At 37.5% G+C, this 18266-nt stretch overlaps 1 protein-coding gene across 4 annotated transcripts in view; it reads right to left on the bottom strand.

Moving 5' to 3' along the window:
• Positions 1–18266, bottom strand: part of ADGRV1 (adhesion G protein-coupled receptor V1) — a 564714-nt gene that overhangs the window by 63864 nt on the left and 482584 nt on the right. For all 4 annotated transcript variants that reach the window (XM_037731465.1, XM_037731468.1, XM_017508574.2 and 1 more), the window contains one exon: positions 1957–2078. In XM_037731465.1, the coding sequence (XP_037587393.1) occupies positions 1957–2078 (122 nt within the window). The remainder of the gene's footprint in view (positions 1–1956; positions 2079–18266) is intronic.

Genomic DNA, 18266 nt, shown 5'->3' with positions numbered 1-18266 from the left:
CCAACTTGGTTCTAAACTTGTACCAACTTGGTTTTATTCCCAGGCACACTGCCAGAACATCTATAGTCTGAAATATGACAATAGCCTACCTACTCAGAGCTGCTCTTTTTTTTCAATATCCTCTCCTAAACATTTCCAGTTATCCTTCCAGTACAAGCATGTCCTCCAATTCAAATTGAAAAAAAAATTAACTGACAAAGTTAAAAAATATTAGAACAAAACCAAGAAAAAACGCAACTTTGACGGCTTCCCCTTGCTTAAAGACTGGAGTTCAGAATCCTGAGCATGGAAAGGGGCCATTTAAACCAATCTACCCTTTCTGTCTCCTCTCCCACCACTTCTTTTCTAATTGCAAGACCTTTCTTTTCCCTTCTCAACCCTTTGCTTAATCTAGGTGAGATTATTCCTTCTTGCAGCCTTGGCTAACAGTTTTCTCTGCCTGAAATTCCCATCTCTAACCATACACTCATTTATTATTTAATAAGCATTAAATGTGTCATAATCTCAGGGTCAGGTAAAATGAATGAATTAAGTATATCAGGTTTGCTCAGAGCTTGGAAATTGCTGCCATGCAAATACTGCCTTCAAAAAAAAAAGCCAATGATTCAGGTTCTTAATGTAAAAATTCTCAATTTTAAAAGTTTGCAGCAAATATTTAAAAATCTAAAACAATCCTTTGTATAACACTGTGTGTCTGGTAAGCAAAGCACACAGGCAGGATGTTGGTTTGGACCTTGCTCCTAGTTCCACCAGGCCCTAGGGATCCAAAGGTGACCAAAACCAAGCCTCTGCCCTGATGGCTCTGCCCTGATGGTCAACAGGCCCCTACTGATTCTTGAAATGCTCTGTTTACATGGCACCTGCCATACTTGATTTTTAGAGCTAGTTGTTTACTTTTTGAATCATTAGATCCCAGAGAGGCGGGGCTGTCTCTGTTCCATCTGGCAATAGTAAGCGCTTACCTGTAACTATAACCATAGACAGATGTCTATGTAGAAACTTGTACCAACTTGGTTCCAAACTTTTAGTTATTTTGTATTTTTCCCTTCCTAAGTGGATAATATGCCTTTATTAGGTACCATCATGTAAGCTATGATCTAACTAAAGAATTTGTCTGCTCAGGTGCAAACCTAGAAAATTCTTGGAGTGACATTTCAATTGTATGCTACAATTCTGAAAGTGTGCATATGTGTGTGTGTTTGCCACACAGGATCCTTTCAAGATGGTAGCCAAAAAGAAGGACTATTTACAAATAATTTTAGTAAATTTAAGAAATTATTTTAGTCTAGGGCAGACCTTTTCACTTTGGAAAACAAGAAAAATGTGTTCATTTGCTCCATATGTTAATATCAGGGTGAAACATTTTTCCATTTCACAAAAGTACTAAAAATGTCAGCTTTCATTTTTGCTGCAGTTATATAATTTCTAGTTATCCAAGCATGCTTACAAAACTAATTTAAGCTGAGCACTGGGGACTTAAGGGATGTCAGTCATGTTTTAGTGAACCAAACACTCTCATTTCACTAAGCATCACACTTAAGAGGGGACTGCTTGAACATCACTATTTCACTCCTCAATTGCTCTAATTTCTAGACCCAGACACAATCCAATTATGTGCATTGATCTTACATGGCTGCCATCTGCAAAATTAATAGTTGAAAAACATCAATCCCACTGAAAAAGAAATATGTTTGTGTAGTTACTTGGATGTTGTCAAAATGAAGAACAGTAAATATTTTGTCTTCCCTAATTGTATACTGGGCAAGTTAGAATCCCAGTCATATTTCAAATGTTAAAGATTTAGACTCCTATTATTTTATTTTACAACTCTGTATGATGTTATTGTATACACAAATTCACCTGTGTGTGGGTGCTTGAATCTTTAATATTGAAACTCTACACCGTGTGTACAGTAAGATAAATGTATGTTATCACTAACCAAACTGTAAGGCTTACCTGCAGACTGTTGAAAATGACAAAGAGAACCAACATCCAGAAGTGTCTGTAGGCCATGTGTAGTCCTCCCCAAAGCCATGTCACAGAAATCAGAGCAAAGAGATATAAAATCAGCGGAATTTCTAGAAATTAAAAAAAAAAAGAATTTTTGAGCTTCAGAATACTGCACAGTCACATGTATACACAAAGTTATTTTTGGCTTCTTTCTGTGGTACTCTAAGTGCCCATTTTGAGAGAACAACCTTGGAAATCCCATTCTTGTGCCAGAGGAGAGAAAGCACATTGCTGAGTCCATATTCTTTCTGTTTTGCAAATGGGGCTGCTGGTAGGCCCAGGGATGGATGGGGAAGGATGAGAACTGTTCCTCTCCTAGACTACCACCTGCTGGACTGTTCAGAAAGTACCACAAGCAACAATGGAGTTGTAGAAATCTCCTTAAAAGAGTGTTCCACCAGAAAATGGCAGGCAGTAGTGTGCTCCCAAAATTAGCATATCCCAACCAGGCACTTAAGAACAGAAATTATATAACATTTTGTGTGTGTGTGTGTGTATGTGTGTGTGTGTGTGTGTGTGTGTGTGTGTGTGTGTTGGAAGAATCTGTACTCATGTCCTTTATCTGACTGAGAAGAAACCAAAATTTATTGGTAAGGTTAAGAGCAAAGATGAAGTGACTCATAATGACCAACTGAGCTTATCCCACACATGTTCTCAGGCAGTTTGTTTCAAAAGTTTCAGAACAGATTTTCTCAGGGCCAAGGGACTTTATTATCCTTTCCATTTGTCTATTTTGAATTTTCCTTGCTCTCTGGGTCTTAGAATAATAACCATATAGAGGTGATTTTAATATTTAAATGACAAGTTATTTAAGATTTAGAAAGCGAATCAGATCTTTGCAGACACAAACAATCACATTTTCAAGTTGTTGAAAGACAATCAGGATGGACCACACCACTAACAACTTTCATGACGGACCTCAAATCCTTTCTTTATCCACTATCATCAGTTCACACCTAAAATCCTCATGCACTATGAAAATTTAAACAGGTGCTTAGAACTTTAGCAATTTTTATATTTATTTGGAAACAATCTCAAACTTACAGAAGAGTTGCAAGTAGAGAACAACGACAAAGTTTTTTTTCCCCTGAATCATTTGAAAATTTTCAACTTGATCCCCATTACCCTCTGAATAATGTTTATTTTCTACAAAGACATTTTCCTACATAAACATGATACCATCAAATCAGGAAATTAAGATTGATATGGTACTATCATTCTCAGATTCCATTTTATTATACCAGTAATTTCCTTTTTAGCAGAGAGCCAGAGAGCCAGCCTTGTATAGCTGACATGTCTCTGTAGACCCTTTTAATCTCAAATGGTTCTTCTGTGTGTCCTTGACTTTCACAACCCTGACACTTTTGGTATTACCGGCCAGTTTTTCTTGCAGAATGTTCTTAAATTTGAGTTTATTTGACATTTTCTCATGATTTGATCTACATTATAAACTGGTAGAAATAACAGAAGGGATACTGGGTTCACCTTACAGCATTCTATCGGGTGGTACAAGAACTCAATCTGTCCCATTACCAAAGCTGTTCATTTCGGTCACTTGATTAAAATGGTAGCTGCACAAATTCTTCACTACAAAGTCAGCATTTTCCTCTTTGTAATTAAGAAGTGTTATATGTGGCATTTCTTTGAAACTATGTAAATAGCTTTTTCCTTACCAAATGTTTGATTTATCCACTTATTTACTTTCTAACAAAGACTTACAGATTCCCACTTATTTGGCATGTTATTATCTATTATTCTTTCCATTTCCCTTCCTTCCTCCCTCTTTTCTTCCTTTCTCCTTCTTTCCTTCCTTCCTTCTTTGTTTTCCTTCTCTTTTCTTTTTCCTTTTCTTTTCCTTTTTGCATAGGATCATACAAGTTATTTCTCCATTGCCCAGGTTGGAGTGTGGTGGTGGTATCACAGCTCACTGGAGGCTTGACCTTGTGGGCTCAAGCCATACTCCCACCTCTAAGCCTCCCGAGTGGCTGAAACTACAGTCACATGCCACCAAGCCCACTTAATTTTTCTATTTTGCGTATAGATGGGGTTTTGCCATGTTGCCCAGGCTGGTCTTGAACTTCTGGTATCAAGCGGTCCGCCCGCCTTGGCCTCCCAAAGTGGTGCGATTACAGGAATAAGCCACTGTACCCGGACACTGTCGTCGTTTATTTTCATGCCAAGTTTTCCCTAGTGGGAGCCCTTTCAAGATGGTTTCTGTGCCTTTGTTTATATCTTCATCATTCTACTAGCAGTTGTTTGCTTTTTGGCCCAAGATGTTTCAAATGTTCCCTACCCAAGTCCTGGTATCTTTTAAGGGAGAATGGTATTTAGAAATTGTGATCTGGGGCTAGGTATCGTCACTGCTGTTGCTGCTCCTAAGCTCTCTCAGTGGATAAAGTGAGAGGATACACGTGCATATGCACATACAAACACATTTACATCTATTTTACTATCTCTATATATAATGAAATTAATTAGTTCATTTCAATGCTTTGAATTCCAACCCAACATCACAGGGTTAATTCTAGTTTTCTCCCTTTCCATATTGTAACCCTTCCATGTTGGTAAGAGATCGCCTCCTCATTATTCTTGAACTGCTGGACTGCGGTGATCTGCCTCCCTCAGCTCCCCAAAGTGCCGAGATTACAGGCGTGAGGCACCATAGCCCACTATTTCTCATTATTCCTAATATATCTATTGATTCGATCCACTCCCCTGCATGTAACCAATCTCCTATTGCTGTCATCCATTTCCTCGCTCAGGTGGCCTTCCAAACCCACTCAGCGTCCCACAATTCCTGCTGGGCAGCACTGCACCCCTCACATGGATTCCCTCCTCACAACCAGTGGCTTCTGACACCCAGGCTTGGGCCCCTTCCTGTGGATGCACACCTTGCTCTGTACCAACTAGTGGCTGTACAGGGAATTGTTTGGGAAAGGGAGGAAAAAGAAAGAACAAGGAGAGAGGGGAAGTGGGGAGGAGAAGGAAGGAACCTGAACACTTTTTTTTTTGAGAGAAAGAAGGCTTTAGAAGGGGACCATGCTGATATCTTTCTCAGATATACCTTTCCTCACAACATATACAAATTGTAAAATTATTATATCTGCACAGGGAAAGTAAGACTGATAGAAGAAGATTTACATAGATGAATAATTTCTTTTATTCATTATAAAATTTTATTCATTTTAGTCACTAATGCTTTGCAGCAGGACAGGAAAATATATACTAACATTTAATTTTTAGAAAAATTCATTTTTATTTAATGAAGTAATAAAATTGATAAAGGGCCAGAAGGCTCAATTTTACTTCTGACAATATACCCTAATATTTAGAAAACTGCCTAAGCTGTGCTCACAAAATTTTCAAAGATTAGGTATCAAGTCTGGACACTGCATTCTTTTCTTCCACTGTATAAGAACAAAATTCTATTTATGGCTCTGTGCGGATTACAAAGGGACATACACATTTTGTATCAACAACTAGGAACCAATTTTCAAAGTCTGGCCTGCATGTTCCTCTGAGTGCTTAGAGCAAAGCAAGTGGTGTGTGCTGACAGAGCTGAGTGGGGAAGCTAAGGGAGCATACTGGGGCTCACAAGGAATATCTATGGCTTATATTTTCCTGGAATTCTGTGGAAAAGCATGGTAGTTTGGCACCCCAGACTAGAAACTCTGTGAGGAAAAAAGCTAGTCATAAATAACTTAGTGTACTTAACAAGAGATCCCAGGCTTGCTTTCCAGCAGTACAACGATGATTAAAATTATGATTTTAGGTAGAAGAAATATATCCAGAGGCACATACGGATTTTGTCGGCCTGAAGCTGATTTTAGGGAGGCTTATTTAAAAAACAAAAATTACAAAGTCATAATTAGGTACAGGATCTTGGAAGAGGCCAAGGCTGGTAAAAGGACCTGAAACTTAAGCTTCATCAGTTGTACGGTTAATCTACCTCTGAACGGGGGGACCTTTAATCCTCTTTGGGGCCTGAGTCAAAAGAGGATAGGTATTGGGAGGGGGTGATGGGATGAAAGCTGGTTGCGGGGCATGTTGTTGTTTAACAGTGACTGTAAATTCCATTTGGCAAACTGAAAAACAGTGCTCCATTCAATTGAAAATCACTTTGTTTTTATATTTCCTAAGCTGTCATTTCACATTTGATGAACTACTAATAGCTTCTCTGCTTTCTATAATTCAGTATTTACCAAATAAGGCATTTATAATTGGTAACATGGAAATAACTGATGTTTAGGAGTGAATTAGTGAAGATAAAACAGAATCATTTCAATGTTCTCAATAAAAGGAGGCCCTAAAAACACAGTGTTGCACCCAAGAAATAAGTATCTATATAAAAGACTGTGCTATGTAGGATAAATAAAGAACTCCTACAACTTAATAACAAAATACCCATTCAATCCATCTGAAAAATGTACAAAGGACATTTCTTTAGAGAAGATATATAAATGGCCAATAAGCACATGAAAAGATGCTCAGGATCACCAGTCATCAGGGAAATGAAGATCAAAACCCCCGTGGTACCACTTCATACCTGCTAGGATTAATATTATAAGAAAAACAGGAAATAGTGTTGGTGAGGATATTTAGCAGTTGAAACCCTTGTGCATTACTGATAGAGATGTAAAATGGCACAAGTACTGTGGAAAACAGTTTGGTGGAACCTCAAAATGTTAAACATAGAGTTACCATATGATCCAACAATTCCACTTGTAGGTATCTATTCAAAAAAAGTGAAGGCACAGGTACCCCGGCAGATATTTGCACACCAATGTTCATGGCAGTATCACAATAGCCTAAAGGTGGAAACAACTCAAATGTCCATAAACAGATGAATAAACAAAATATAGTATTTGCATATAATGTGATATGACTCAGTGCCATATTCTGAATGTTTATGTCCCCCCCAAACTTTGTATGCTGAAACCCATTCACCATTGATAGCATTAGAAGGTTGGACTACTGGGGGATGATTAGGTCATAAGAGTAGAGCCCTCATGAATGGGATTAGTGCACCTACAAAAGAGGCCCCAGGGCTCTGCCCTGCCCCTTCCACGTGAGGACACACCAAGAAGGCACCATCTATGGACCAGAAAGCTGAGCCCTCGCCAGACACTGAATCTGCTGGCACCTTGATATTGGATTTCTCTACCTCCAGAACTGTAAGAAATACATTTCTCCTGTTTATAAGCTAGCTGGTCTGGTCTAGGGCATTTTGTAATAACCTGAACAGACTGAGATACTCAAGCTTAAAATGGAATGAAATTATAACATATGCTATAACATGGATGACCCTTGAAAATGTAATATGAAACAAGCCAGACACAAAAGGACAAATAATAATTCCATTTACATGAGGTGCCTGGAATCAGCAAATTCAGAGGCAGAAAGTAGAATAGAGGTTACCAGGGCTGGAAGGAGTGGGGAATAGTGAGTTACTGTTTAATGGATATAGAGTTTCTGTTTGGAGTGATGAAAAAGTTCTGGAAACACGGAGAGTGTTGATGGTTGCATAACAGTGTCAGGGTACCTACATGAAATAAAGTGTACACTTAAAATGGTTTAAGATGCTAAATTTTGTTATGTATATTTTACTACAAATAAGAAAAAAGCAAAAAGACTATGCCAACTAAGTCAGGCTATGTCAAGATGAAGTTCCACCGTAAGGAGAAAAAGAAAATCAAACCATCACGGTACTTAATTTACATACTTAAATGAACAAGGAGTCTCTAATGTGAAAACCAAAGTAGTCTGAAAAGGTTTTAGTGAAAGAAATTACTTGTGGAAAGGCAAAGAAACCAAAACAAACAACAACAACAAACCAGCAAGTAGATATGTCAATTAGTGCTACTATCTTAAGAAAGTCTACTCGTGGGAGTTAGTAGAATTCCATTGAGATTACATCACATCTCCTTAGTTTTTAGTGAAAAGTATTATTTCCATGAATTTAACAGGTTGGCCAGGCTGGTCTCAAACTCCTGAACTCAAGGCTGGGTAAGCAGATGGCCCTTCCTGATGTGAGTGGCCATCACCCAACACCTTGAGGGCTTCCATAGAACCAAAAAGGTGGAGGAAGGGTCGGCTTCACCTTTCTTCTGCTTGACTGCTTGAGCTGGAACATGAATCTTCTTCTGCCTTTAGCATTCCTGTTTTTCAGGCCTTCAAACTCAAACTGAAATTTACACCATTCGCCTCTGGCTCTCAGGCCTTTAAAATACACCAGCAGTCTTCTTTAGTCTCCAGTCTGCAGGTGATCTCTTGTTGGTTCTGTTTCTATGGAGAATCCTAACATAATTCACATATTGTTTGTTGTTTAATACTCTCCTAGAATGTGAGCTCACAAAAGCATTGAAATAATTCTCAAGTACTAGTTTAATGAATTAAAAAAGACAATTTCTGATTCTAGTTAAATGAATTTTAAAAAGTTCTTATGGGGCTGGCTAAGATGATATGCTACAGTTGAAAGTAAAATTGAGAAGAAATTGTACCTCCACTATCTCCTTCACTCTTTATTTAAAGAGTGGGGAAGGTGCAGAGAGAAATGTGGATGTCACAGCAGGGAAAGAATTGCTTTTGGGCTGCAGGGGCTTGATAAAAATTTGAGTTTGTGACTTGTAAACAAAGCTGCCTATGAGTAACATTCCCATAGAGACATTTCGGTGGGGTTGTTTCTTAATTGGAGGGAAAAAGAGAGGGAGGGAGAAAAGTGTGATAGAAGCATTGAATGCTTCTCAGAAACAACCTACCTTATCTAAGATTTCCAAAAACATAAGTCAATTCCAGGGCCATCGAGGAGTCAGATTTACTGCACAATACTGACTTTTAAACTCTGACCACAAACCACAGTAAGAAATGCATTTTACATGTGAATTACACAACCTTGAAAGAAAATTTCTATGAAACCCAAGTTAATATATGCACACTTTGATCTATTCTATTCTATGCACTCTATTCTCTCCATCCCATCCTATCCCATTCCATGTAAAATGTTGGCAGTGGGACTCACCAATGTACTGTGTGACCCACAATTTTTAAACCTTGGCTTTAGAAAGAAACTTAAATAGCTTATACTTTAGAGGTAATGGTACGCACAGTAAATATAACCATAGTGGAGGCTTCCTTCTGACATGGATTTACCCTGACCTTCCTACTACCTTCTGACATGGATTTATCCTGACCTTCTTTACTGATATGTGAAGGATGCAAGCATAATTTGGAAAGATCTGTGCAGGTGACATACTGGATCTGCAGGCAGAGAAGTAAATCAGTATTGACCTACAGTTTATTTTCCAGGGGTAAAGAGAAGAATGTGAGCAAATTCTCATTGGAGTCTAAAGGTCTGCAGGGAACTTAAAATGCAGTACTTTGTCAACAGCTGATGTAGGGCTCTCCTGGATGCTAAAATACAGTCCAGTGTCAGGTCTACTTTGAATGTGATTTATTGCGATTGAAAAAAAAGTGGTGAAAGCCTAGAATTATGGTCTTGCCTTGCAAAAGCTATATATAATTTTCAATTTGCAGGCTATAATTTTGAATCTAAGGAGAATAACCAAGTTAGATGAGACATACCCACACAGACCTCGCAAGAACTATTATTAGAGTAATTCTATTTGAACCATGTACTTCAAAAGTGCCAGATAATATTCTGCTGGTGGAGGGGGGTTCAAATATGTCTGTGATTCTTAAGGAAAAGGTTAAGTGCTCTGTTTTCTTCCAGTGAAGGAAAAATTGTTGAAACTATGGGAAAGGGAATTATCATTTGGGTTTACAGCTATCAGCAATTTTCTACACATTTCATAAATGTTTCATACAGTGAAACTACAAAAACAAGTTCTTAGAAGATTAGAGTTCTAAAACAAACATGAAGTCAGCCAACTAACGACTGAAGACTGGCTTAACCTGGTTTTCTAACTACCTTACCAGTTACTCAGGCACCAAGGAGCTCAAAACTCATCTACAGGCATACTCAGGCATCTAACAGCAATTTTCCATCACACTTAACTTTTGTAATACAATGAAAATGTACAATTCATCTTTAAACCTGCCTATGTTTGTATTTTGAATCTGGCTAGATGGCCTTAAAATTTTTGGACATTAGATGATCATGTATTTGGCCATGAATAGCCAGTTATCTTTTACAGATAGTTTGATAACACATCAGTTAGCACTCATTAAGAGTTAATAGGCTCAAATTCAATGCTGAAATCTTGAGTCAAATCTGGCAGGATGTCTGAGGAAAATTAACCGTAAAGATAACCCTAATTGGGCAAGAAAATATTTGAATGAGTTATCATAAATGTCAGTTCCCAGAACTGGTTTTTGGTAGACCCTCAATCTGGATAAATGCCAGCCTACCTCAAAGCTGCCTTTGTTTCTTTAATTTGGTTCTTTAACCATCACATACAAAACTGTAATACAAATTTAAAGTTTGATTTGATTTTTTAAATTTCTCTTGCCATATCACTATTCTAAAAGGTCTCCTTGAGTTAAATCCTTTGACTCTCTGTCAATGTGACTAACTGCATCTCTTCCCAACAGCCATCAGATTATCAGGGCACTGTCTGGTCTTAGAAATAATGATATTTCCCAATAGCTATAGGTAAATTACTTACTGTCTGTTGTTAAATAATTATATTTTTAATTAAGTAAATAGATTTAAAACTCATGCAGAGCTGTTTTTTGGCATATACAATGACAATTGACCGCAAAGCTGTCTGATATCTGTGTTATATAAGGGCTTATTTTTATTATCCATTTAAACAATGGCACAATACCCACAGGTGTGGCAGGGATTTTAACACATAAGGGAGTGAAATAATATCTTATTGCTCATTCTTACTAACAATGTTGGACCAAGGCCTCACAGAGAAAAAAAAGGGAAACAATCGTTTTCAGAAAACAAGGCAATTCGGGGATTGAATGCCATGTGTATAGTCTAGGGAGAAGAAGGCTGTCTAACACTTATATATTAGTGATCAAAGTAATTTGATCAAAGTGATTTCACCCAATGACAGACCACTAAATTTTATTTCTGTATTTGCTTGTCAATATTACATGTAGACCTTGATTTTTGTGACATTTTAATTCCAGGGTTTTTTTTTTTTCTATTTTTTTAAGTAGAGTTTAAATTGCTTATGGTTAAACTGGTTCACAGGTGTGTCTGATATTATTAGCAAATGTATGGTAGATGTTACAGCTTCTTTTTGCTGCAAGCTCACAACTACATGCTTACTTTTTTTGAGAGTACTTTTGTGAAGATCAAAGTTTGTTACTGCCTCTAACCCAGTGAAAATCACACTTCATCTTTAATATTGTATACTTTACTCTGAAAAAAAAAGACCAATGTATAAAAACGACACTTTCCTCTATTCACCTGAGTTTTATAATTTGTAAACTGTTGAGTATAGCATTAGATCATGGGTATTGCGCTAAGCATTCATTTTGAAGGAAATTTATGATTCAACTGCTAATTCCCCAAATTACCTTCCCCTACTTCCTATTTCTCTAGCACTGGTAAACCCATTTTTCTTTATTTCTGGATCTCCTCTTTAATAATGTACCAGTTGATTCATGTAATTAAAGTGTGATCATACAAATGATTGTAGACTACATTATTTCATTATAGAACTGTGTAGGCACTGAATTATAAATTAGAAGTACATTTAAATAATGAAAACAACAATAAATAATACGTGAAAAAAGTTGCAAACCAAGAATGGAATTTACACCTAAGAACTTGGGAAAGAGAGCTATAGTGCGTTACAGTATCACCATGTTGATACCAGCTGAGGTGGCTCATTGACCAGGTCGAGAGAGAAACATAGTGCTTTCAGGGCCATACTTATTCCAAGATAAAACAGCCTCAAAAAAACAAATTTTTCTATTCTCTAGTGCAGTTTTATATAAACTCATTCTGAATAGAAATCCTGGAGAGATACATTTTTCAAAATCAGTAACAATATTTTCATTAGCCAGCAGTTGAATGGAAGACTTCAGTCATCCCTGTTTTTAAAAGTGCTCTTAAATAAAAAAATTTTTAAAATCAGCTGGGCATGGTAGCATGTGCTTATAGTCCTGGCTACTTGGGAGCTCGAGGTGGGAGGAGCTCTTGAGCCCAGGAGACTGAAGCTGCAGGGAGCTATGATTGTGCCATGGCACTCCATCCTGCAAGACAGTAAGGCTCCATCTCAGCAAAAAAAATAGGAACTGCCAGGAAAATTACAATTTATTATTAATTTGGAGAACAATGGCAAGGAAATAGAAAACTTACTTAGCCTAAGTACACAACTGATAACGGGAATGTTTCATTAATTCTCTGGGTCAAACATGGTGTGGCATGGCAGTGATACACACATCAACAAGAAATGCCAGCCACATTAAGGGTCAAAGAGTATGCAGTGCACCTAAGCAACAACAGCACTTTGATATTCTTAGTTATTGGCTTTAAGTGTGTATCACATTAGTGTATCTTCCACTAACACCCTATTGAAGCTTATTTATCATGGGTATCAAGAATTAGTTTCCACTCTATTCTGTCTCCTCTCTTATCACCCTAAATGATGAACTCAGCAAGCAAGAGTGAATTTAGTTGCGTTAAGTCCAGCTTTATCAGGTGTCATACCAGTTTCAGGTGGCAGCACTAGTTAAGTATGGTTAGGGCATCAGAGACTATGTGGAGAAGTAGTGAATTTTTATTTTCATTTTTATTTATTTATTTTTTTGAGATGGAGTTTTGCTCTCGTTGCTCAGGCTGGAGTGCAATGGTGCGATCTTAGCTCACTGCAACCTCCACCTCCTGAATTCAAGTGATTCTCCTGCCTTAGCCTCCCGAGTAGCTGGATTATAGGTGCCTGCCATCACACCTGGCTAATTTTTGTATTTTTAGTAGGGACAGGGTTTCACACTATGTTGGCCAGGCTGGTCTCAAACTCCTGACCTCAGATGATCCACCTGCCTCGACCTCACTAAGTGCTGGAATTACAGGCATGAGTCACTATGCCCAGCCCCTGAATTTTTCCATTTATTCAACAGTCTAATGAGTGTTATTGGATGATTTTGTGACATGGTCAATTTTGCTTTTTAGAATGCTTCAGTGTGGAATGGGGATGGACAAGAATTGAGCAGTGCTGGTCTCAAGACAGCTGCAATAGTCTAAAGATAAGATGATGGGAGACATCACCAACGTGCTATGGAATGAATTGTTTCCTCAATCCCCCAAATCTGTAATGTTGAAGCCCTAACTCCCAAGGCAATAGTATTTGAAGATGGGGCCTTCAGGAGGTAATAATCTCATGAAGGTAGCGTCCTCATGATGGAATTAGTGCCCTTATAAGAAAAGACATGAGAGGGATCTCTCCCATCCATGAGAGGGGACAGCAAAATGTCCATGCAAGCCTTGCCAGGGCCTGAATCAGCTGTCTTGATCATGGACTTCCAGTCTCCATAACTGTGACAAATAAATGTCTGCTGTTTAGGACACCCAGTCTATGGTATTTTGTATGGCAGTCTGAGCTAATACATCAGGGAAAATCATGAAGAAAGGGAGGGGAACATTTGAGAGATATTGATGAATTATACAGAAGAAAGAAGTGACATATCTGACTGAATTCTGTACCAATTACATATTGAAAGGGTTGCTATACTAACAAAAAAACGAACACATATTGAGTGCTTAGTATGTTTCAGGAAGTATATTAAATATTCATATGAATTAAAATTTTATCTTTCACACAACCCTACAAAATTAAATAGTATTATTATTTTTGCATTACATATGAGAATAGTGAGGAAAACTAGGGAGGTTTTTAAAAGTACCATAAAGAGGGGGCAATTTTTCTTGGAAATCAGATTAAGTGGAAGATAAGGAGTAATTTTCCAACCCTGATGGCTTCAAGTTTCTTTTTTTTTTTTTTTTGTGGGGCAGGACAGGGCTGGGTGTGAAGTCTAATAATTACTTTTATGAAATTAGAGTTCTCTAAGTTTAATATTTAATGTTTACATGCCACCATTACCAAGAAGCGTTTTGAAAACAAAATGGTAAGGGCAGAAGTACTGATGCTAACAACCATGGCAGCTCTGGAGAGCTTGTGAATCAGCCTGAGATTCTAATCTCACAATTTAACAGCTTTGTAAATGTGAAAACATTTCTAAGCCTCTCATTTCCTTGATTTTCTTGTCTGACTAGAGGAAATCATACCTGCTTCATAGGTTTCATGCAAAAATTGAGATAAAGTGTTTGATAGCAAAATTAGGTCGACTATAGTTAACAACATGTATTGTATATTTTAAAATAGCTAGAAGAGATAACTTGAAATGTCCGCAACACATTTGAAATGATAAATATTCAAGGTGATAGACATTCCAAATACCCTGACATGATCATTACACATTCTGTGTATGTCACAAAATATCACATGTACCCATACATATGTACAGATATTATGTACATATATATATATATATTTTTTTTTAATTGAGAGAATATACACAAAATTCTTAACACAGTGCCTGATGAATGGTGAGTCTTAATGGGTGCCAGTAATGATGGTGACAACAACCATCATGTGGACTACCAAGGCTCAAAGGGAGAAGAACACCTGCCACTTACATGCAGTGCCAGCCCTTTGCTCTTCCTCTTACCCCCGCCCCATATCCATGGTCTGTGCCCTCTGTCCACCTAGAAAAAAGATGTCCATTAGACATAATAGTTTAGTGCCGAAATAGCCTGAATTGAGGATTACCTTTGTTCTCATCCACCTCCAACTGAAACTGGTAAAGGCAGTTCATTAAAGTAAGAGATCCAGGAAACCTGAGTTCTAGAAAGGCCCAGGTCTGCCACAAGTGGTCAGCCCGTTTTCCTTCTTGGCTACAAATGTAAATCAGGGTGTTTCAACAGAAATTTAAGCCTTCTCTCAACAATGCAATTTTCTTTTTTACTTTTCATGTTGATGTGAAAAGCCTTAGGAAACTCCTGATGTTATTGTTCTAGGAGTTTTTCGTGAGCAATATGTTTTCAAAAACAATAATAAAGAAAACAAACACTGAATAATGAAGAAAATAAAGACATCATCTTCCAGGCAGAGAGATTTCTGATATGAATATTTGAGGACTGAGGTCAGAAACCTAAGCAGAGAATGGGCATCCAAATGTATACGTTTTTAACATTTGGGATTTTCTCTACCACTAATGGCAAAACGTAGGAAGAGTGAACTGTGCTTCGGAAAGAGTTTTCCAAGCTTGAGTGGCAGTGTCTGTTCACTGTAGAGTGAGAAGCTGGGATCTGCCTTAGGCCCCTAGGCATTGTTTTTTTATTTTATTTTCAGAAATGGAACTGGGAATAGATTGCAAACAGCATTTAACTGCCAAGGACATGTGAAACCTGTTATGTTGGTCATTCTGGATCCTATTCAAGTACGTACTGTTACTGGGTAGGATCACTTTTACTTTACTTTAGCAGAAGCCCCAAATCTGCTTTAGGAAAAAAAATGATATCATGTTTTTCCATTTTTATTTATAAATCCTGAAGGTTTCTGCAAGCAGTAACATTTAAAAGGACAATGACATACTTACAAGTTTGCTGTGAGAATAATGAGGATGCTGAAACATCAGAATGTTTCAGCTATTGATCGCCTCATAATAAGCTAGCACCAAACTTGGTGACTTAAAATAATGTACTATTTCTCCCAAATCTGCAATCGGGGCTAGGCAGATTTTCAACTCCATGTGGTGTCTACTGGGGCTGGAACCTACAAGAAGCCTTCTTCACTCACATGTCTGGAATCAGGGCTGGTTTGCCTGACACAACTGGAGGCTAGCCGAGCCTACCTCTGCACATCTCTGCTAAACATGGCCAGCTTGGGATTTCTACCACTGTGGCGGTCTCTGGGTAATTGAACTTAGATGGTGGCTGGCTTCCAAGAGAAAGGAATCTAAAACTGCCATTCCTCTTAAAGTTTAGGCCCATTATGGGAAAGCATCACATTATATTGGTCTAAGCAAGTCCAAAACCAGCCCAGATGTAAAAGGATGAGAAGCAGTCTCCATCCTTTGATGTGAGGAGTAGCACCTATATAAAAGGAGAAAAGTAACTGATGGTGGCCATCTTTGAAGACTGCAACACAGTTTATTTGCCAGGAGGTTTTTCGTTTCCTTCTTTTTCCTTTGGATTTCATTTCCTTTGAACTCTATTTGAAATTTTTAAAATGACAGGAGTAAAAAAGTCATTCAACTTTAGTATGTAAGGGATGAACATTTACAATATTCATTATAACAAGTTTTCAATAATTGTAATAATAATAAAATCTTGATTTGTATTACTATTATTGTTCACTCTAAGGTTGAAGAAATGGAAGCATTCATCCTCAAATAATTCTTGCAGGTAAGAGATGTGACCCTTACAGTACCAGGAGATTCCAAATACCTCAGGTTCACATTACATGGCTAGCTGGATGAAGCCGCCTTTCCATTTTCATATATCATATTGAAATCTATGTGTGGGATTTTTAGAAGAAGAAATTTATAATCATCTTCTTCCATATTCAAATGAATTTTCCTCTCCTGATTCATGAATCATTTCTCATATAAGAACTGGATTATGAATCAGAAAGGAGTCAGCAAACACTAATGAGCCTAAAAGGAGAAACAAGCTTATCATTGTCAGAAATCAAAACCAAGCCCGAAAATTACAGGCTTTGTTTAAAATGCTGTTTGAGACATTGAAATTTAGTTCAGGGACATACCTTTATCATAACTCATTCTCACTGCACATCCACCCACTGAAGGGAGGAGGAGGCGAATGATCCTCATTAGGAGCCACTGACCTTCGAAAATTTGGTTCATGGCAGTCAATGGGCCACAAAAAGCCAAGTTGTCCTGTCCCAGGCCATGCTCAGGGAGATACTTATTCTTTGTTCTCTCCATTTCTTTGGGTTATCAGGCACTTATTCTTTGTTCTCCCCATTCCTTTGGGTTTCACTAAGTTTATTTGAACTCTGTTTGAAATTAAGGGATGATGGGAAGAAAAAAGTCACTGAAAATACAGGATGTAAGGGAAGGTTTCTTGTATTTGTTATAAGCAGTGAATAATGTGATGCAAAGTTGCTCCTGTTGTCAGCACATTAAATCCACAAAGGGAGTGATTAGCTTGGAGTTTGGTTCTATGGAAATCGTGGAAGACTTTGAGCCTAACAAAACTTCCTGCATCTACCAGCTTCTGGACCCAGGAAACATCGGGTCTATGGTTTTGGCCTAGCCTACTGGTACATTTGGTGTTTCTGCTTGATTTCTGTTCTGTAGAGGTGCTCACGGTATTTTTAACATTCTTTTGTTATATGTTATCTTTGGCTATTCTGTATATAGAGTAAGGCAAAGGGCAAAACGTGAATTTACAGTGCCATCTTAACTAGATATTTTACAGGTCAGCACAAGAAAATTTTAGCAAAAACATTCAAAGGGAGTGTCAAGTGCTCTATGGTAGAATAAACAGAAGTTTTTCTTCTAGAAATTTTGAATTTGAGTTAAGTGGAGCATATTCAAGTAGAGGTAAGTTATAGTAGGTTGAAAATAAAAATATAAAAGATCAGGCCAAGGGCAAAGCTGAACATGTAGTTTTGGGAATTACAGAAGTAAAACTTTAAAAACTCTTTCTTATAAAAATAGTCCTAATAAAAATAACTGAGGGATATTTACAAGCACATCAGCAAATTAAATCATTTAATTTCTAATTTGATAATATTATAGTTTCTCTTCTTAATGCTATTTTTTAGCTTGGGTATTCATTTATACCATTATAGACTTTTGTGGTACATTGATGATTATGAATTTATTTGTTTAATTAATAAATATTAACTATGCTCCTGCTATCCACTGAACACTCTGCAAGGCCCTGAGGATATAGAGATGAATACTGAATGTCCCCTGCCCTCAAGGAATTAAGAATTTATTAAGGAAATCAAGCAACCACACACACCAAAACAAGTGACCACTCCATTCTAAGATAAGTGCTACAATGACTAAAGGGGCAAGTACTTTAAAGGTATAGAGGAAGGAATGAGTAATTCTTATTTGGTGTGATTCCATAAAGAGGCAATTCCTAAGGCTTCACAAAGTTTCTAGAATTTCTGTAAAGAAGTAAAGTGAGGTCTAGGAGAAATAACTTGTGATTGTCAAGCATATCACTGTTGCTTAGATTCTGGTTATTTTGGAAAGCTTTGTAGAGCTAATAAAAATTATGGGAGGGTGCTAAG

Source organism: Cebus imitator, unplaced genomic scaffold, assembly GCF_001604975.1.
Source record: "Cebus imitator isolate Cc_AM_T3 unplaced genomic scaffold, Cebus_imitator-1.0 Scaffold16, whole genome shotgun sequence".
NCBI lineage: Eukaryota > Metazoa > Chordata > Mammalia > Primates > Cebidae > Cebus > Cebus imitator.
The sequence above is the reverse complement of the archived record's forward strand: the minus strand, read 5'-3'. Positions and strand labels throughout refer to the sequence as shown.